At 45.8% G+C, this 22,884-nt stretch overlaps 1 protein-coding gene across 3 annotated transcripts in view; it reads left to right on the top strand.

Moving 5' to 3' along the window:
* CEP135 (centrosomal protein 135) overlaps positions 1 to 22,884 on the top strand; it is an 87,272-nt gene that overhangs the window by 34,758 nt on the left and 29,630 nt on the right. For all 3 annotated transcript variants that reach the window (XM_073645451.1, XM_073645450.1, XM_073645449.1), the window contains one exon: positions 1,454 to 1,569. In XM_073645451.1, coding sequence (XP_073501552.1) covers positions 1,454 to 1,569 — 116 coding nt within the window. The remainder of the gene's footprint in view (positions 1 to 1,453; positions 1,570 to 22,884) is intronic.

The raw sequence follows: 22,884 nt of genomic DNA, 5'->3' as shown, positions 1-22,884 counted from the left end.
TGATCATCTTTTTGTGCGAGCAACAATTATTAATGAGTACAATTGTTAATTTACATACAGTTTCATTGTCTGCAGCACATCTTTGCTTGGGGCCTGTATTTATTTGGGCCGATGATCGGGGAATGAGCGTTTATAAGAACGATCATTCTCCACTATCTGTGTCTAAACAGGCCGACAAACACCTGACGAACAAACAAAACATCAAATTTGATGATTTTTTTAAGCCGGCTTAAATATTTTCAATCTTGGCAGCACGTCGCCCTGTGTGCATAGACTTCCACCATCGTTCTGTGCATATAGAATTGTAGTCAGACAATCTAAAGCAGCCAGCAAATGACTGCAGATTGGCGGTTATTTAACAGCTGCTATCGTGCAGTGTAAACGTTAGCCTAAGGCTACATGGCGACACTTGTCACATGACTGCAGTTCTCTGAAAAAGTTATGTAACTTGACTCATCTATTTTAGAGCCCTGATTTTGCTGTAAATAATACAGACAAGTCGCTTGTCTCATGCATTGAAGTCTATGGTAGGTGTGTCGCATGCGATTAGAGACAGAAATTCCAACACATTAGGAAACCTATTCAACTCTGTCGCAACGCGACACCGTAGGCACTTGCTGGATCCAATGTTATATTATTTTGCTGCAAATCTAGACTCGCTTGCTAGGAACAAATGCACACACGAATGAATGAAACAAATGCACACACGAATGAATGAAACAAATGCACACACGAATGAATGAAACGAATGCACACACGAATGAATGAAACGAATGCACACACGAATGAATGAAACAAATGTGTATGTGAAGTCACGAGATGTCGCTGTAGGTTGCCCACGCCGTTCGTCCTCTGACAGCTGAAGGAAGTGTTCGGGGAGTTTTAGATCCAGTGACTCGTCTAAATGACACTATTGTATACACTATAAGATGAAATAGGGGCGCTCCGTAGTGTAAGCCTAATAGCGATAGAAGGAAAGCAGTTCTGGTCACTCGCCTCGATGTTGTGCAGACTCTGGCTCAACTCTGATAGAAAGTGCTGATCCAACGAGCAGACTGCTGCTTCTCACGCTCAGCCAAGGAAAGTCTCAATAATATGGAATAAATCAGTAGGAGAAAAAAAAGCATGATTGCTGCTGTCACGTACAAACTGAGAAAAGAAAGAGGGAAAAAAAATGATTTTATTGACAGAGACAGCGCATTTCGAAATCTGTTTGAGAAAGAAATTGGAACGATGTCGAAACGTGTTACTTTTATCAATAAAAGCTAGGGTTTTTTCCCCCTTACACTACTTAGTTTATTCGTGACTGTGCCCACTACAACACTTTTTTCTCCAATTGTATACACAATACGCTGAGGTGGGGAAACATGTTTATAAACTTTTACACAAAAAGGATTCCGCATTGTCTTCTGGATGATGTAACTTCTTTTCCAAAATGTCATTTGTGATACAGGTTACTGAATGACCAAATTCAGAAGTCTATGGAAGACCTGCAGCATCGCCTGGCGGTAAAGTCTAATGAGCTGCAGTTATCACAGGAAGAGATAGCAACATTGGAAGAAAGAATAGGTAAGTTGTATTAAAAGTATTTTCAGGTGTCCCAGATTATTATATATTTATTCTGGTCTGTAAATAAAATGGAACATTTTACAAATGGAACCAAAGTGTACTGCATATATTGGTAGCATTATATATTCACAGATCATTTCTCTTTATATTAGACATAGTGCTGCTTGACATGTTGAGTCTGACCTGCAGATTGGGGGGGCTTTTCCTTCGCCTTGTTACTTTTTGTCAATGTTCGAGCTCTTTTCAGACCTAGTTTTCATTCTGTATACTCCAAAGGTGTCGGTATCTTAATGTATAGGTCCGTTTTTTTAATGTGTTATCTCCAAGGTCGAAGGGAATGTCAAATTTGTGTGCATTCATTGCAAGATATATTCCAAGGAATTCATAGCATCTATTTCCCTCCCCCATACAATAATGTAAGATGCAAGATGTCCCGGTGCTAATGATGGGAGACTTGAATAATATTTTTCACGCATGCTGGGATAAATTCGGACCAGATCAGGTTGCAGAACGTAACTCACCAAACTGTGATCAGGGCCATCATCGGAATTGACATTGATCTGTGGCGCCACACACACAAGATTTGCAATACTCATGTTATTCTAAGACACATGAAACAATTTACTGTATTGACTTAATAGTGGGCACAGAACATATTTTCTTATTTAGAATCTGCAGAATATCTACCAGGGTTTTATCGGATCACGCTTCTTTATTAACATGCCTTTTATTAAAACCAGATTCATGACTGTGGATCATGAATCTCTTGGCTGCAGGTGGTGGACAGTCAATTAGTTGCTACCGCTCTCCGACAATATTTCTTTGAGAATGCTAATCGCTTTCCCAGAATATTCTCTGAGATGCCATGAATGGAAGTTTGAGAGGTGTACTAATGCATACCATCACTTTGTCCAAAATCACGGCCCGTTAATTTGGGGAGTTCCTTCAAGACCAAGTTTCCTAATTGAAAAAATGACCAACTATGGGATTGACAAGGCTACGGTTAGATGGATTCATAACTGGCTCCGTGATCATACTCAAAGAATGGCAATAAATGGTTGCACATCCAATTGGAAGAGTATTTCTAGTGGGGTACCACAAGGCTCTGTCTTGGCCCCAGTGTTGTTCAACATTTTTTACAATGATCTAGATAAGGGAACTGAAGGTAAACTAATCAACTTTGCAGACTATGCAAAGCTAGTAGGGGTAGCTAACACTAGAAAAGACCGAGAAAAGATTCAGAAGGATCTATATAAGCTTGAACAATGGGCAGAGACTAATAGAATTGTATTTAACAGGGAGAAATGCAAGATTATACATCTGGGCAAGAAAAACGAAAATTACATCTACAGAATGGGAGGAATAGAACTAAGCAACAGCATGTGTGAAAAAAGACTTGGGTATACTAAGGCTATGTGCCCACGATGCAGAAATGCTCAGGATTTTTTCCTGAGCGTTTCTGCATCTCCCTGGCAGAAAAAAACGCATGCGGATTGTACATGCGGATTGTACATGCGTTTTTCCTGCCAGGGACAAGCGGAAGTGAAGCGTTCTTCACATGCATTTCCGCATGCGGGTTGACAAGCGCTTTCCAAGCAATTTTAGCATCACTTGGAAAGTGCTTGTCAACTTGGTCACACTATATAAATCCATGCAAACAGCATGGATTTATATAGTGTGACCGAGAGAATGTCAAAAAATAAATATATACTTACCCTCCGATGGCCTGCGCTGTCTTGCTTCGCTCGGTCCCGGCTGCTGGCAGCGGTGGATTGAAGGACCTGCCGAAGTCAGCGTCGCGTGACCCGTCACATGACTCTGACGTCAGCGCAGGTCCTTCATTCCATCGTGAAGTGCCAGGAAGCAAGGAGGAGCGCAGCCAGGCCGCCGGAAGGTAAGTATATATTTATTTTTTATTTTATTCTTACAGCTTTTTTAATGGTACCTGGGTGTGGATGAGACTCTCCTCTCCTCTACACCCAGGTACCATCCGCACATTAGAACGTGCCAATTACGCAAGTACAGATGCAGTCTTGCGGAATTGGCGCGTTCTAATGCAAGTCAATGGCGGCGAAAACGCAGCACTTCTGCAAAATAATTGGTAGTGCTGCGTTTTTTTCCGCAATGATAATCCACAGCGGAAATTTCCACAGCATGTGCACAGCACATGCGAATTATCATTGAGGGACATGGCAGACCTTCTACCATGCGTTTTTTAAGCGTTTCTGCAGCGTTTTTGCCGCTGAGGAAACGCTTAAAAAACGCATCGTGGGCACACAGTCTCATAGATTACAGACTGCACATGAGTCAACAGTGTGATACAGCTGCAAAAAAGGCAAACCGTTCTGAAGCATAGAGTCTAGATCACGTGAAGTAATTATCCCCCTTCTTGGTCAGACCTCATCTGGAATACTGTGTGCAGTTCTGGGCACCACATTTTAAAAAAGACATCAATAAAGTGGAGCAAGTTAAGAGAAGAGCGACCAGAATGGTGACCGGTCTGCAAACTGTGTCCTATGAGGAACAGTTAAAGGATCTGGGAATGTTTAGATTGCCAAAAAGAAGGCTAAGAGGAAACTTAATAGCTGTCTACAAATATCTGAAGGGATGTCACAGTGTAGAGGGATCATCCTTATTCTCATTTGCACATGGAAACACGAGAAGAAATAGAAGGAAACTGAAAGGGAGAAGATGCAGATCAGATATTAGAAAAAACTTTTTGACCGTGAGGGTGATCAATGAGTGGAACAGGCGGCCACGAGAGGTGGTGAGTTCTCCTTCAATGGAAGTCTTCAAACAGAGGCTGGACAGACATCTGTCTGAGATGGTTTAGTGAATCCTGCATTGAGCAGGGGGTTGGACACGAAGAACCTGGAGGTCCCCTCCGACTTTAAAATCCTAGAATTCTTGATCCACATAAGAAGCTTTTGTCTTGTGAGCAGAGTCCAGAGACCTATTGATTTGGACGGAGACGTAGGACGCATACAATTCCCATGTGATGGAAGTAGCCAAAAACAAATGTACCGTATTTTTCGGAATATAAGACGCACTTTTTTCCTCAAAAATTTTGGAGGAAAGTGGGGGGGGGGGTGCGTCTTACAGTCCGATATACATACATACTGTGGGTGGTGGGGGAAGCAACAGCGGTGGAGTAGCGGTGCACAGGAGGCAGCAGCCGCCTGCTGCAGCCTACACTGTGACCGCTACTAAAGGAAATGAATATTCACTGCTCCCCAGGCCCGTGGGCGTAGCGAGCAGTGAATTTTAATTTTCCTTAATAGCCGGCACACTGTGCCTGCAGCGCAGCTCCTGGTACGTATGGCCCCCCTGATCCCTCTTTCTGGTATGTATGGCCCCCCTCATCCTGGTATGCTAGGCACTCCCTGATCCCCGTCGCGCTGCACAGAAAAAAAATAAACAATTATACTCACCTCCTTTCTACTCCAGCGCTGTGTCCCGCTCTGTGCCGGAATAGTCACTGCTCCCCACGCCGGGACTGCGTGCGTGGGGAGCAGTTACCATTCATTCTCCCTAATAGCGAGCGCGCACACTGTAGCCGCAGCACGGCTCCTGCTGAGCTCGGCGGTCAGCGTTCCCGCTATTAAAGTCTATGAATATTCACCACTCCCATGGTGACAATACCCTGTTGTTTCTGGGGAACACCTCTACAACCTTATGCACAACAATTGGGGTTATTGAAAGGTTTGGTCAATACTCTGGGTTAGTCATTAAAGGGGTTCTCCAAGAATGGGATAAACATGGCAAATGGGTCATAATTCAAACTGCAGTCATCCTGGCCACCTGTCAGAATAGCTGCACGTTAAAGAAACAGAGCTCTAGATTTAGATTGTCTAGAGGAGCTGCCGTCATAAGCACATATACTTCTCTAAGCCGAAGAACAGCGCTGACATGAGACGGAATAAATCTTTTCACTGACTGACCACTGAAGCTGGAGAAACCCACCCCTCCCCTTTGTGCTCAGTCGGTGACCAGATTTATTCCGTCTCACATCAGGCTGCTCCTCAGCCGAGAGAGGTCTGTGTGCCGATGACGGCAGCTCCTCTGGCAGTTGAGATGCGTCTCGTCAGAGTGCTGCCGTCCTGACACGTTACTAGGATGGCTGCAGTGTGAATCATGTCACGGGCGCCATATTTATCACATTCTCCAAAAACCCCTTCAACTGAGTAAGTCAGTCGCACCGAATCATATCAAGTCAGTCAGGGTTGCAAGTAGTATCCGAATTTAAATACCTGGGTATTAATATAACCACACAGGTAGCTGACTATGAAAGGCTGAACCTTACCATAATTATCACAAAGTTAAAAGCAAAGCTACAGCCTGCTCTACACTTCCTTTGTTGGGGTTAATGCTGTACGTTACACACAACTTTCCCCTGTGGATAATCCAGCGATATTTTATCAAAATTAACTCTCTCATTAGGAGACTGATTTGGGGGAATCAAACTTTGACATTGCTGAGAGACAAAAGGAATGAGGCCTGGCGGGTTTATTATTTAGCATCCCACTTTCAATATATACCTGGTAGGGACAATCCTGAAGGAGGAGGAGGTCACTGCCTTTTACTGCAACAATTGCTTGGCACGCCCAGGTTGTATGAGGCCTGTAAGTTCAGAGTGTCCTCAGTGAACACCCCACCTTAATGTAAATTCACAAAGTGCGGTGGAAGGTTAGGGATCTAGACGCAATCACCCAGCACACTCCAGTGTGGAGACCCCTTAGCTCCTCGATTTCTTTCATTTAGAGGGGTTTAAGAGCTGGAGGTGGAAGGAGATCCTTAGACTATCTCATATTTTATTAGGGGAGGTGGTTAATTACAGGGGTATTTTTCTATTCCCCATACTGAATTTTATAGACATCTCCAGCTGAGACAGGCATGCCAAGCAGAAGAGCTAAATCTGAGTGCCTTTACCCATGAATTTGTTGCAGAAGAAGATTGAAAGTTCATGCATCTTGGCTGGACTGATCTACATACTTTACTATAATTCTTTATTGCATTTAGTATTCGTAAACTATCCGATACTCTCTAAGGCTAAATGGAAGGAAGATATAGGCCCCCTATGATGTCATTGGCAGGAAATGCTTGAAAGAATACCATGATAATCCCTCAGCGAGATACAGACTGTCTCCCCTCTACCTGATTCACCGCATATACTGAATACCTCAAGTCTTACATGACATAGGGAAACACCTGGACCTAGGAGCGGACACACCATTGGTGCAACCTGTGCAGTCGCACATTGACCCAAGAGGTAAAGGGCCCACTTTCAATTCCAAGGCAGGTGGAATTGTGCATTATGATGACCTATTGGACTGTAAAAGGTCCATATACTGTTCTTTTACAGGGACCCACTTCTGTCTGTAACTGCCCCTGCCTGCACCCGCTGTGCCCTAAATGCAAAGTGCATCCACCAAATCTACTGCGCATGCCAAGGTCCTGCCCTCACCTGGTCGCCTCTTGGAACAGAGTGCTGGATATTAAATAGAGATCCGATTGCAAAAATGAAGTATGTCTGCTTCAATTATTTAAACTATAACATCTTTATTTCAAAATTATAATATTAAAAAGATTTTTTTTTTTTTTTTTTTTTTTTTTAAAAACATTATTCATTTTTTTCATGTGTGCAGTGATGGGGGGCCATGTATACCAGGATAGGGGGCCATGTATACCAGGATAGGGGGCCATGCATACCAGGATTGGTGATGGGAGACTATGCTTACCAGGATTGGGGATGATGGGGCCATGCATACCAGGATTGGTATGAGGGGTGCCATGCATACCAGGATTGGAGATGAGGGGTGTCATGCATACTAGGATTGGGGATGAGGGGTGTCATGTATACCAGGATTGGGGATGAGGGGGCCATGTATACCAGGATTGAGATGAGGGGGCCATACATACCAGGATTTGGGGTGAGGGGTGCCATGCATACCAGGATTGGCGATGGGAGACAACACTTACCAGGATTGGGGATGATTGGGCCATGCATACCAGGATTGGGAGGAGGGGTGCCATGCATACCAGGATTGGGTTGAGGGGTGCCATGCATACCAGGATTGGGTTGTGGGGTGCCATGCATACCAGGATTGGAGATGAGGGGTGCCATGCATACCAGGATTGGAGATGAGGGGTGCCATGCATACCATGATTGGGATGAGGGTTGCCATGCATACCATGATTGGGTTGAGGGTGCCATGCAAACCAGGATTGTGATGAGGGGTGCCATGCAAACCAGGATTGGGGATGCGGGGTGCCATGCATACCAGGATTGGGGATGCGGGGTGCCATGCATACCTGGATTGGGGATGCTTGGTGCCATGCATACCAGGATTGGGGATGCAGGGTGCTATGCATACCAGGATAGGGATGAGGGGTGCCATGCATACCAGGATTGGGATGAGGGGTGCCATGCATATCATGATTGGGATGAGGGGTGCCATGCATACCAGGATTAGGGATGAGGGGTGCCATGCATACCAGGATTGGGGATGAGGGGGCCATGCATACCAGGATGGGGAAATTTACCAGTAGCAGCACTATTCCCACTCTAGGCTTATGCTCGAGTCAATACGTTTTCCAAGTTTTTTAGTGGTAAAATTAGGTGCCTCGGCTTATATTCGGGTTGGCTTATACTCTACTATATATGGTACTTCATTTTTGCAATCGGATCTGTAGTTTACTGCATTTAATAGGCCGTCCTTTATTATTGGATTATATTACAAATAGAGTATACTCAGTTGATTTAACCCTTTCAGCATTTGATATTGGGGACATAGAGTATGTAATCACAGAAGAATATGGTAAAATGGCAGTGGCTGGAATGCTGTATATAGCACAGCATTGGATAATAGATCAGGTGTGTTGTATGCATATGTGTGTATATATAGATAGATATTTTATTTATTTATATATATATATATATATATATATATATATACATATATATATACATACATACACTGGGTACGGAAAGTATTTAGACCCCTTTAAATTTTTCACTCTTTGTTTCATTGCAGTCATTTGGTAAATTCTAAAAAGTTAATTTTTTTCTCATTAAAGTACACTCTGCACCCCATCTTGACTGGAAAAAAAGCAGAAATGTAGAAATTTTTGCAAGTTTATTAAAAAAGAAAAACTGAAATATCACATGGTCATAAGTATTCAGACCCTTTGCTCAGTATTGAGTAGAAGCACCCTTTTGAGCTAGTACAGCCATGAGTCTTCTTGGAAATGATGCAACAAGTTTTTCACACCTGGATTTGGGGTTCCTCTGCCATTCTTCCTTACAGATCCTATCCAGTTCCGTCAGGTTGAATGGTGAACGTTGGTGGACAGCCATTTTCAGGTCTCTCCAGAGATGCTCAATTGGGTTTAGGTCAGGGCTCTGGCTGGGCCAGTCAAGAATGGTCACAGAGGTATATGACCCCAAGGCTATAGGGTCTAGGAGAGGGGAAAAGACAGAAAACACGGGCGCAGATCTAAATGCAGATTATTAGGTTCAGCTATTTTTCAGACGCTAATTTGCTCACCTTTGATGTAGCTTGTGGCATAGCGTATCGACCTCTTAGGTCTGACTGAGATGCCTTGACTCCTTGATGTGCAGCTATTGTCTGGATACAACGGATCTCTCAGCCAGGAGACCGTGGAATGAAGGTCAGGAGAAAATTAAAGGATTCAACCAGTCTGCTCAGATCTTACCTGAGGAAGGCTATTCTGTACAAATATATAGCCGAAACGCGTTGTTCTATGTATCTTTTTTTATGATGATTTTTATCTAAGTAAATTTCTGAAGACTTTTAATACCTCTGCCTGGTGCCTGTCTCCTGGGAGCGCTGAACAGACTGGATGAATCCTTTCATTTTCTCCTCACCAAGAATGGTCACAGAGTTGTTCTGAAGCCACTCCTTTGTTATTTTAGCTGTGTGCTTAGGGTCATTGTCTTGTTGGAAGGTGAACCTTCGGCCAAGTCTGAGGTCCAGAGCACTCTGGAAGAGGTTTTCATCCAGGATATCTCTGTACTTGGCCACATTCATGTTTCCTTCAATTGCAATCAGTCATCCTGTCGAAGCAGCTGAAAAACACCCCCATAGCATGATGCTGCCACCACCATGTTTCACTGTTGGGATTGTATTGGGCAGGTGATGAGCAGTGCCTGGATTTCTCCACACATACCGCTTAGAATTATCACCAAAAAGTTCTGTCTTCATCTCATCAGACCAGAGAATCTTATTTCTCATAGTCTGGGAGTCCTTCATGTGTTTTTGAGCAAACTCTATGCAGGCTTTCATATGTCTTGCACTGAGGAGAGGCTTCCGTCGGGCCACTCTGCCATAAAGGCCCGACTGGTGGAGGGCCGCAGTGATAGTTGACTTTGTGGAACTTTCTCCCATCTCCCTACTGCATCTCTGGCTCTCAGCCACAGTGATCTTGGGGTTCTTCTTTACCTCTCTCACCAAGGCTCTTCTCCCACAATTACTCAGTTTGGCTGGACAGCCAGGTCTAGGAAGACTTTTGATGGTCCCAAACTTCTTCCATTTGAGGATTATGGAGGCCACTGTGCTCTTAGGAACTTTGAGTACTGCAGAAATTCTTTTGTAACCTTGGCCAGATCTGTGCCTTGCCACAATTCTGTCTCTGAGCTCCTTGGGCCGTTCCTTTGAGCTCCTGATTCTCATGTGGTCTGACATGCACTGTGAGCTGTGAGGTCTTATATAGAAAAGTGTGTGCCTTTCCAAAACTGTCCTATCAGTTTAATTAAACACAGCTGGACTCCAATGAAGAAGTAGAACCATCTCAAGGAGGATCACAAGGAAATGGACAGCATGTGACTTAAATATGAGTGTCTGAGCAAAGGGTCTGAATACTTTTGACCATGTAATATTTCAATTTTTCTTTTTTAATAAATTTGCAAAAATTTCTACATCTGGTTTTTTTTCAGTCAAGATGGGGTGCAGAGTGTACTTTAATGAGAAAAAAAATAACTTTTTAGAATTTACCAAATGGCTGCAATGAAACACAGTGAAAAATGTAAAGGGGTCTGAATACTTTCCGTACCCACTGTACACAGTGGGGGAAATAAGTATTTGATCCCTTGCTGTTTTTGTAAGTTTGCCCACTGACAAAGACATGAACAGTCTATAATTTTAAGGGTAGGTTAATTTTAACATTGAGAGATAGAATATCCCAAAAACATCAAGAAAATCACATTGTATAAATTAGATATTTTTTTTTTTGCAGTGAGAAATAAGTATTTGATCCCTCTGGCAAACAACACTTAATACTTGGTGGCAAAACCCTTGTTGGCAAGCACAGCAGTCAGACGTTTTTTGTAGTTGATGATGAGGTTTGTGCACATGTCGGGAGGAATTTTGGCCCACTTCTCTTTGCAGATCATCTCTGAATCATTAAGATTTTGAGGCTGTCGCTTGGCAACTCGGAGCTTCAACTCCCTCCATAAGTTTTCTATGGGATTACGGTCTGGAGACTAGCTAGCCCACTTCATAACCTTACTGTGCTTCTTTTTGAGCCACTCCTTTGTTGCCTTGGCTGTATGTTTTGGGTAATTGCCTTGCTGGAAGACCCAGCCACGACCCATCTTCAGTGTTCTTACTGAGGGAAGGATGTTGTTGGCCAAAATCTCACGATGCATCCATCTTCCCTTCAGTACGGTGCAGTCGTCATGTCCCCTTTGCAGAAAAGCACCCCCAAAGTATAATGTTTCCCCCACCATGCTTCACGGTTGGGACGATGTTCTTAGGGTTGTACTTATCCTTCTTCCTCCAAACACGGCGAGTTGAGTTAATGCCCAAGAGCTCAATATTTGTCTCATCTGACCACAGCACCTTCTCCCAATAACTCACAGAATCATCCAGGTGTTCATTGGCAAGCTTCAGACGGGCCTGCACATGTGCCTTCTTGAGCAGGGGGACCTTGTGGGCACTCCAGGATTTTAAACTTTTAAGGCGTAATGTGTTACCAATGGTTTTCTTAGTGACTGTGGTCCCAGCTGTCTGGAGATCATTAACAAGTTTTCCCTGTGTAGTTTTAGGCTGATCTCTCACCTTCCTCATGATCAAGGATACCCCACTTGGTGAGATTTTTGTATGGTGCCCCAGATCAATGTTGATTGACAGTCATTTTGTATTTATTCCATTTTCTTACTATTGCACCAACAGTTGTCTCCTTCTCACAGCGTCTTACTTATGGTTTTGTAGCCCATTCCAGCTTTGTGCAGGTCTATGATTTTGTCGCTGACATCCTTAGAAATCTCTTTGGTCTTGCCCATGTTGTAGAGGTTAGAGTCTGACTGATTAATTGAGTCTGTGGACAGGAGTCTTTTATACAGGTGACTATGTAAGACAGCTGTCTTTAACCACTTCGCGCCAGAGCCTGTTTTTGCCTTCGTGACCGGGCCAATTTTTTCAATTCTGACCACTGTCACTTTATGAAGTAATTACTCTGGAACGCTTCAACGTATTCCCCTGATTTTGAGACTGTTTTTTCGTGACATATTGTACTTCATGATAGTGGTAAAATTTCTTCGATATAACTTGTGTTTATTTGTGAAAAAATCGGAAATTTGGCGAAAATTTTGAAAATTTTGCAATTTTCAAACTTTGAATTTTCATGCCCTTAAATCAGAGAGATATGTCACACAAAATAGTTAATAAATAACATTTCCCACATGTCTACTTTACATCAGCACAATTTTGGAACCAAAATTTTTTTTTGTTAGGGAGCTATAAGGGTTAAAAGTTGACCAGCGATTTCTCATTTTTCCAACAAAATTTACAAAAACATTTTTTTAGGGACCACATCATATTTGAAGTCACTTTGAGGGGTCTTTATGACAGAAAATACCCAAAAGTGACACCATTCTAAAAACTGCACCCCTCAAGGTGCTCAAAACCACATTCAAGAACTTTATTAACCCTTCAGGTGCTTCACAGGAATTTTTGGAATGTGGAAGAAAAAAATTAACATTTAACTTTTTTCACAAAAATGTTACTTTAGACCCAATTTTTTTTATTTTCACAGGGGTAACATGAAAAAATGGACCCCAAATTTTTTTGTGCAATTTCTCTTGAGCGTGCTGATACCCCATATGTGAGGGAAAACCACTGTTTGGGCGCACTGCAGGGTTCGGAAGGGAAGGAGCGCCATTAGACTTTTTGAATGTAAAATTTGTCTGAATAATTAGCAGACGCTATGTTGCGTTTGGAGAGCTCCTGATGTGCCTAAACAGTGGAAACCCCCCACAAGTGACACCATTTTGGAAACTAGACCCCTTAGGGAACTTATCTAGATGTGTGGTGAGCACCTTGAACCCCCAGGTGCTTCACAGAAGTTTATAATATTGAGCTGTAAAAATAAAATTTTCACATTTTTCCCACAAAACCGTTTTTCATCCCTTAATTTTGCATTATCATAAGGGTAATAGGATAAATTGCACCATGAAATTTGTTATGCAATTTCTCCTGAACACGCTGATACCCCATATGTGGAGGCAAATTACTGTTTGGGCACATGGCAGGGTTTGAAAGGGAAGGAGCGCCATTTGACTTTTTGAATGTAAAATTTGTTTGAATAATTAGCGGACGCCATGTCACATTTGGGGAGCCCCTAATGTGCCTAAACAGTGGAAACCCCCCCACAAGTGCCACCATTTTGGAAACTAGACCCCTTAGGGAACTTATCTAGATGTGTGGTGAGCACCTTGCACCCCCAGCTGCTTCACAGAAGTTTATAATATTGAGCTGTAAAAATAAAATTTTCACATTTTTCCCTCAAAAAATGTTTTTCATTCCCTAATTTTGCATTATCATAAGGGTAACAGGATAAATTGCACCATGAAATTTGTTGTGCAATTTCTCCTGAACACGCCGATACCCCATATGTGGAGGCAAATTACTGTTTGGGCACATGGCAGGGTTTGAAAGGGAAGGAGCGCCATTTGACTTTTTGAATGTAAAATTTGTTTGAATAATTAGCAGACGCCATGTTGCATTTGGGGAGCCCCTAATGTGCCTAAACAGTGGTAACCCCCCACAAGTGCCACCATTTTGGAAACTAGACCCCTTAGGGAACTTATCTAGATGTGTGGTGAGCACCTTGCACCCCCAGCTGCTTCACAGAAGTTTATAATATTGAGCCGTAAAAATAAAATTTTCACATTTTTCCCATAAAAAATGTTTTTCATTCCCTAATTTTGCATTATCATAAGGGTAACAGGAGAAATTGCACCATGAAATTTGTTGTACAATTTCTCCTGAGTACGCCGATACCCCATATGTGGGGGAAAACCACTGCTTTGGTGTACGGCAGGGTTCAGAAGAGAAAGAAGCGCTATGTTGGCTGGGATAGGTTGCAGACACCATGTCACATTTGAAGAGTCGCTGACATGCCAAAACAGCAGAAACCCCCACAAGTGACCCCATTTTGTAAACTACACCTCTCAAGGAATTCATCTAGGGAAGTAGTGAGCATTTTTTAATTTTTAAATTTATACCATTGGGCAGTGAAAAAAGCATAATTATATTTTTACCACAAAAAAATGTTTTACCCTCAGATTTTACATTTTCACACAGGGCAATGGGTAAAAATGGTAAAGAAATGTGTCACACAATTTCTTCTAAAAGTGTTAATACCCCATATGTGGCTGTATCATACCGCTTAGCCATACGGTGAGATTTGAGGGGGAAGGAGTGCTATTTGACAATTGGAGAACAAATTATTGTAGAATAGGCATTTGGATTTGGGAGCACAAAATTTTCTGAATTTCTTTTGGGGGGCAAGGACCATTTTGCTTTTCCAGAGCCTTTCTGCTACCAGTAACTTGGAAGTCCCTTATATTTTTAACAGATGACGGACCTGAGTGGGGACTAGCTTTTTTTGAGGACTGAGTTGAAGCTTTTATTGGGAACATTTTACGTAACATTTATCCGGCGCTCTAGGCTGAGCACTTACATCGGGGTTTCCATCTAAATTTCCAAGTGATGTAATTCAGATGAAACCCCTGCGGGATCCATTCACTGTAATGAGGCAGCAGAGTTACTCTGGACTCCGTCTGGCCTCTGTTTAGTGGTGTCCTTTTTTTCAGAAGTGCACAAAACTGTGGCCAACCGCACTTTTATGCACGCCTAAAACAAATGACACCGTGGGATCCCAGGCTAGACGGCGTCCACAGTGGCCTATATCTGCCTCATTACAGGGAATCTTCCGTCATGGGTTCTGGCTGAATCACGTATTTCAGAGATTTACACGGAAACTCTGGTGTAAGTGCTCAGCGCAGAGCGCAGGATAAATGTGAACAGAGCCTTACTGGGATCTTTGGGAGACATAATAAACAAATCAGTAGCAGGTGAATAATATTTGTTTTATTTATTTTTTATGCCGTTCCTAGTGTGATATAACTGATTAGATTACTTTATTCTTCGGGTCGGTGCGATTACAGAGATACCAGATTTATATCGGGTTTTTATGACTGACAGCTGTCACACACTAAAAGACGCTTTTTTTGCAAAATCTAGTTTTTGCATCACCATATTTTGAGAGCTATAATTTTTCCATATTTCGGCCGATAGAGTCATGTGACGGCTTGTTTTTTGCGGGACGAGTTGACATTTTTATTGGAACCATTTTTGGGTACGTGACATTTTTTGATCGCTTTCTATTCCGTTTTTTGGGAGGTAAAGTTAGCAAAAACAAACACTTCAGGAATTGTTTTTTGAGGGTTTTTTTATGCCGTTCTTCGTGTGGTAAAAGTGATCAGGCAGCGTTATTCTTCGGATCAGTACGTTTACAGCGATACTACACTTACTGTATTTTTTTTATGTTTTGGCGCTTTTACACAATAAAACAATTTTATAGAAAAAAAAATATTTTTTTTGCATTGCTTTATTCGGCTGATGGAGCTGTATGGCGGCTTTTTTTTGCGGAACAAGATGACGTTTTCAGTGGTACCATTTTTATTTCTATTCTGCTTTTTGATCGCATTTTTTTCCACTTTTTGTTTGTCGATATGATGAAAAAGTATATTTTTTTGCTCCGTTTTTTATTTATTTTTATTACGGTGTGCACAGAAGGAGTTAATTAGTGTGACAGTTTTATAGCTCGGGTTGTTTCGGACGCGGCGATACCAAATATGTGTACTTTTTTTGGTTTTGTAATAATATACGGATTTATTGGTTTAATATTTTATTTATTTTTATTTATTTTGTGATTTTTTTTAATAGTTTAAAAACTTTTTTTTTACTTTTTTTTACATTTTTACTTAGTCCCTGTATGGGACATTAATTTTTATTTTTCTGATCTCATGTAATGTAATAGACATATATTACATTACATGAGATCTTCACTGACTGTTTCAGTCAGTTTCCTGTCTGGCATCAGCTACATACAGGCTGAAGCCAGACAGGAAGGACACCATATATGGCAGAGCTGGAGGCGGTCATGTGACCTCCAGCTGCCATAGCAACCCCAGGTCCTCAAACGAAACGGAGGTCTTCGGAGGTAAGTAAGACGACCCCCTCTCTTCCTGCTGTCTCCTATATGCCGCGATCACTATAGATCACAGCATATAGAAGACAGCAAAGGGTTAACATCACTGGGACCTGATCTAATCAGGTCCCGATGATGTACCCTGTCAGAGCTAACGCTCTGCACCGGAATCGCAGTGCTTGCAGGACCCTGGGGGTCCTGAGCACTGCGAGACCACCCACCGTTTTTAAACGTCGGCGCTGCACAGAGCCCAGGCTGCGCGGACGTTTATCTACAGTGGGCGGTCGGGAAACGGTTAATGCAGGTAACGAGTTGATTAGGAGCGTCTAACTGGTCTGTATCTCTCAATGTTAAACTTAACCTACCATTAAAACTATAGACTTTTCATGTCTTTGTCAGTGGGCAAACTTCCGAAAGTGTGTGTGTATATATATATATATATATATATATATATATATATATATATATATATAATAAAATATATGAGGTATATGTAGGATGTAGGACTCGGAAAAGCAGGCTCCAGCACACATAGTGCTGAGAGGTGGTTAATGGGCTCGGATTATAGGGACGGGTTTTACGAGCAGCTGAAACAGCTGGGGGGGGATCACCTGCTCACTTACCTCCTGTCCAGGTCTTGGAAGGCCTGATTTAAGACAGCTGTGCCTTTCTCAGTGTGCTGTGTGTTGTGCAGGGTGAGCAAGCCTTGCATGTGCTGCTCAGACTCTGCTGGAGGCAGAGAAAAGCACATTATTTAAACGGCTGAGGCCGTGCTGTAAATGGACTGGTTATTTTGGAGTTTTTGTTCAGTTATACCTTTTTGTGCCAGGAAGAGGCTGTTATGTTTTGTTTTCCTGACTGGTTTATGGACACATAATAAACCACCAGTTTGTTTTTGAACCTGCGGACTGCATTCCTATGTGAACCTGCGTCTACCCAGTGCTGACTCCTCACATGTTGGTGCTAGAAGTGAGGGAACGAATCCCAAGGGGCAGTGTGGCTGCTATAGGAAACCATATGTTACGGATCCGGGTGGTGTAACCTCTGTGCTGCGATGCAAGGAGGGACCAGAGGGGCATAACTAAGTGCCTACTCGGACCGACCCTGCTCGCACGGCGGCTTGGTCGACTCCGTGAACCAAGGAGGGACCGGGCAGGTGGACCAGGTGCCACTCTGGGACCGACCTTGTGTGAGAGCAGGCGACTCCCACGGGTCAGATGGCTGAAGCTGACAGGTACAGCGGGAGAGTACGACAGGTAGCCTGACGGGTGATCCAGGTTGGCAAGCAGGCGGGCACGGCAGGTAGCCAGACGGGTGATCCGGGTGGGCAAGCTGGCGGACTCGGCAGGTGGCCTGACAGGTGATCCGGATAGACCGGCAGGCGGGCACGGCTGACAGACAGGCTGGCGGGCACGGCTAACAGACAGGCTGGCGGGCACGGCTGACAGACAGGCTGGCGGGCACGGCTGACAGACAGGCTGGCGGGCACGGCTTCCATTTTGGAGGAGGTGCTTTATATAGGAGTGGTCCTCCGGCCATTGGCTGTGGACTCTTTTGGGCGGCGCACGCGGCCCCTTTAAGAGGGAGCTCGCCCTAATCACAGTGCCCGGGAAGCTGTGCGCGCAACAGCAGCAGGGGAGCTGGAGGACGCCGGACCGGGACCGCGGCGGTGAGGGTAACGGCGTCTCTGTTCGGCAGGGCGCTACAGTACACCCCCCTTTACGCCCCCTCTTCTTTAGGCCCACAAGAAATTTTTCAAGAATATGAGGGGCATGAATGTTCACCATGGGCTCCCAAGTTCTCTCCTCAGGACCAAACCCCTTCCACTGGAGCTGGAGCGGTACCTGGATCGTCAAAGAAAGAATTAAGAACAACAGGCTTGAGGACAGACACGTGAAAGGAGTTGGGAATCCGTAAGGAGGCCGGGAGTTTCAGCTTGTAAGCCACTGGATTTATTTGGTTCAGAATCTCGAACTGACCGATGAACCGTGGACCCAAGTAATATGATGGTATCTTGAGACGGACATATTTAGAGGAAAGCCTGAAATTGTCTCCCGGACGGAATTGAGGCAGATCCAGACGTCTCTTATCAGCATGCTTCTTCATTCGCTCGGAGGACTGAAGAAGCTCAGATCTAGTGTCCTCCCATATCGCAGAAAATTCACTGACGAGAGACTCTGCTACAGGATTGTCCACTGAAGCGGAGATGGGAAACGGAATCCGGGGGTGTTGACCGTAGACCACAAAAAATGGAGACTTAGCAGAGGACTCACTCACTTGGTTGTTATAGGAAAACTCGGACCAGGGCAGGAGCTCAACCCAATCGCTATGGTGAACGTTGACAAAGTGCCGAAGAAAGCTGGTAAGGATCTGATTGATACGTTCCACTTGACCATTGGACTGAGGATGATAGACAGAAGAGAAATCCAAAGAGACATTCAGCTGCTTGCACGTGGCTCTCCAAAAGCGAGAAGTGACCTGAACTCCTCAATCCGAGACAATGTGGAGGGGTAAGCCGTGGAGACGGAAAATGTGACTGATAAAGTCCTTAGCCAGCGCAGGTGCAGACGGAAGGCCAGGCAGAGGAATGAAGTGAGCCATCTTGGAGAAGCGGTCGGCGACCACCCAAAAGACAATACAACCGGCCGATACCGAAAGATCCGTGATGAAGCCCATTGCAATATGTTGCCACGGAGCGGAAGGCACGGGAAGAGGAAGGTGCCTAGGTATCTTGTTACGGGCACAAGAGGAACAAGCCGTGACAAAATCTGCAACATCCTTGCTCAGGGTGGGCCACCAATAGTGCCTGGCAATGAGCAGAAGTGTCTTCCTCTGGCCGGCATGGCCAGCCAGTTTGGACGAATGGCCCCAGAGTAAGACCCGAGAGTAAGGCCCCAGAGTTTCGATCCTTAGCCGCTACAAAGGTCTTACCAGGATGTAGATGAGACAGGTCAAACGGTGTAACAGTCATTATTCTGGAAGGATCAATGATGTGTAGAGGCTCCTCCTCCAGGTCGGAAGACAGAAAAGAGCGGGATAGAGCGTCGGCTATAATGTTCTTGTCTGCCGGGCAGTAATGGAGATTGAAGCAGAATCGAGCAAAGAGCAAAGACCATCTGGCCTGACGCGGGTTTAGTCTCTGGGCCGTCTGCAAATACGCAATGTTTTTATGGTCAGTGTCGATGACCACAGGGTGCAGAGCCCCCTCAAGCAAGTAGCGCCACTCCTCCAGCGCTAATTTGATGGCCAGCAGTTCTCGATCTCCTATGGAGTAATTACGCTCAGCCGGAGAGAAGAGTTTGGAGAAGAAGCTGCAGGTCACCATTCGCACGGACGAGGATTTCTGGGTGAGCACTGCTCCGGCTCCGGAGGATGAGGCATCAACCTCCAGGAATAATAGTTTATTGCCATCATGACGTTGTAGCACAGAAGCGGAGGAGAAGGCTTGTTTAAGAAAGATAAAGGCATTCTCTGCCTCGGGAGACCACTCCCTGGGATTTGCTCCCTTACGGGTAAGAGCAGATATGGGAGCTGTCCAGGAGAAGAAATGAGGAATGAAGAGGCGGTAATAGTTAGCGAATCCCAGAATCCGCTGAATAGCCTTCAACCCCTCAGGTCGGGGCCACTTTAACATGGCAGACAACTTCTCGGGATCCATCCGAAGTCCGGTCTCCGAGATGATATACCCCAGAAATGGCAGGGAGGTCTGCTCAAAGAGGCATTTCTCCTACTTAGCATACAGGCGATTCTTCCAGAGCCTCCACAGTACCTGACGAACATCCCTCCCATTGAGAAGGCAGATAAGGGGAGAACACCAAGATATCGTCCAGGTACACCACCACACAGGATCTCAAATTTATCGTTTACCAACTCCTGGAAGACGGCTGGAGCATTACAGAGACCGAAGGGCATCACGCGGTACTCGTAGTGACCATCCCGGGAGTTGAATGCCGTCTTCCACTCGTCTCCCTGGCAGATCCGGACCAGATTATACGCCCCACGCAGGTCGAGCTTAGTGAAGACCTTTGCGCCCTTTAGGCAGTCAAACCGCTCCAAGATGAGAGGCAGGGGGTACTTATTCTTGATGGTAATCTGGTTTAGGCCCCTATAGTCGATATAGGGACAGAGAGAGCCATCCTTCTTCTTGACGAAGACGAACCCTGCTCCAGCCGGAGAGGTGGATTTCTGGATAAATCCCCTAGCAGGATTTTCTTCAATATATTCGGACATGGCACTGGTCTCGGCCATCGACAAGGGGTAAATTCACCCGCGAGGAGGTGAAGCACCAGGTATTGGGTCGATGGGGCAATCATGCGGCCTATGAGGTGGTAGTGTCTCTGCCTCCTTTTTATCAAAAACGTCTGCATAGGACCAGTAGGGTGCTGGCAGGCCAGGTAAGGTAGCCGGAGTAGACGGAGGTCGAGCAGGATGAACTGGAACCAAACAGGTCTTATGGCATTCCTGACCCCGACGGAGCACCTCTCCTGAGCTCTAATTCAGGACGGGCTCATGTTTCTGTAACCAAGGCAGGCCAAGCAAGATGGCATGAAAGAGACCGGACAGTACGTACAGTACGTAAAAGGAGATCTTCTCCGAGTGCAGCATTTCCACCTGAAGAATTACCGGCTCAGTGACCAACAAGATGGTTGCAGGGAGAAGCTTTCCATCCACAGAGGAAACTGCTTAAAGTTCCGCCAGACGTATGGTAGGAATCTGAAAATGCTCCACAACAGCCTGTTGGATGAGATTCCCAGCGGCTCTGGAATCCAGGTGGGCCGTCTCGAAGAAGCGGGTCTCACCACTGGTAACGGAAATGGACAGAGTCAAGGGCGGAGAGGAAGAACTCTTGCCTAGGACCACCTCTCCGAGCAGTCCTAGACACTGGAGTTTCCCGGTCTCACCGGGCAAGAGCGGATCTGATGCTCAATATTGCAACAATAGAAGCAATCCACTCGGCACGACGGGTCTCCTGGTGAGACTTGACCATCTTGACTTGATCAATTTGCATCGGCTCTGGAGAAGACACCTGGGGGGGAGTGCAGGTTGCGAGACTGGACTTTGGAGGACGGGAGCGAGGCGCGGAGGTTTCCTCTCACGGGTCATCTCCTTAGCGCGTTCCAGGAAACGAATGTCAATCTGGGTAGCTAATGACACCAGGTCGTCCAGGGAGGGAGGTGTGTCACAACTGGCTAGCTCATCCTTGATCCGTCCGGAAAGGCCCTCCCAAAAGGTGGACACCAGGGCCTCATTGTTCCAGGCAAGTTCAGATGCGAGGGTTCGGAAACGTACGGCATACTGGCCTACAGTGAGACTCCCTTGGCGGAGTCGGAGAAGGGAGGAGGCAGTAGAAGATTTTTGTCCGGGATCATCGAACACCTTCCGGAAGGCCGCGAGGAAAGCCTGAAGATCGGACACCAGAGGATCCCCTCTCTCCCACAGAGGGTTAAGCCACACCAATGCCTCTCAGGTGAGGTGAGACATGATGAACGCAACCTTGGCCCGGTTGGAGGTGAACTGGTGTGCCAGGAGTTCAAAGTGCAGCGTACACTGATTTATGAAGCCCCGACATAGGACGGGGTCACCACAAAAACGTGAAGGCGAAGAGAGCCCGGGTCCAAAGCCTTGTGCCACAGCGCCACTGGGTTGAGGTGCCACTCGATTAGAGGTGGACACAGTCAGAGTGGACAGCGCGTCCAGGCGGGAGTTGACTGTCTGCAGATAGGACAGGATAGTATCCTGTTGGGATCTCTGGCGAGATACCTATTGGTACAGGTCAGAGAGCGAAGGAGCCTGGGAGCCACTGGGTTCCATGGCCTATGCAAACTGTTACGGATCCGGGTGATGGAACCTCTGTGCTGGGATGCAAGGAGGGACCAGAGGGGTGTAACTAAGTGCCTACCCGGACCGACCCTGGTCGCACGGCGGCTTAGTCGACTCCGTGGACCAGGTGCCACTCTGGGACCGACCTTGTGTGAGAGCAGGCAACTCCCACGTGTCAGATGGCTGAAGCTGACAGGTACAGCGGGAGAGCTTGGCAGGTAGCCAGACGGGTGATCCGGGTTGGCAAGCAGGCGGGCACGGCAGGTAGCCAGACTGGTGATCCGGGTAGGCAAGCAGGCGGACTCGGCAGGTGGCCTGACAGGTGATCCGGACAGACAGGCTGGCGGACACGGCTGACAGACAGACAGGCTGGCGGGCACGTCTGACAGACAGGCTGGCGGGCACGGCTGACAGACTGGCTGGTGGGCACGGCTGACACAGGCTGGCGGGCACGGCTGACAGGCAGGCTGGCAGGCACTGGAACCTGAGGGCTGAGGAGAGTATTAGCACACAAACAACAACCTTGCATAGGCACCTCCATTTTGGAGGAAGTGCTTTATATAGGAGTGGTCCTCCGGCCATTGGCCGGGGACTCTTTAGGACGGCCCGCGCGGCCCCTTTAAGAGGGAGGGAGCGTGCGCCCCAAACACAGTGCCCGGGAAGCTGCGCGCGGTGTGTGCAACAGCTGGAGCAGGGGAGCTGGAGGGCGCCAGACCGTGACCGCAGCGGTGAGGGGAACGGCGTCTCTGCCTGGTAGGAGGCAGAGACGCCGACACTACACCGTATATATCCTGGGTGAAAGCTGCCAGCCAGCAAGGTTCGTCCGGCAGCATGGAGGATCTTATAAAGCATCTGGTGCAGGTGAATATGCATCAGCAGCAAGCTCAAAAGACCAACAAATTGTTAATACAGCAATTCCAGCTTCAACAGCAACAGATTCAGCAGAGACAGCAGCAGGAAGTAATGACGCTCCTGGCG

This window comes from Phyllobates terribilis, unplaced genomic scaffold, assembly GCF_046119375.1.
Source record: "Phyllobates terribilis strain yellow unplaced genomic scaffold, ASM4611937v1 Scaffold_1__5_contigs__length_1240528914, whole genome shotgun sequence".
NCBI classification, from domain to species: domain Eukaryota; kingdom Metazoa; phylum Chordata; class Amphibia; order Anura; family Dendrobatidae; genus Phyllobates; species Phyllobates terribilis.
The sequence above is the reverse complement of the archived record's forward strand: the minus strand, read 5'-3'. Positions and strand labels throughout refer to the sequence as shown.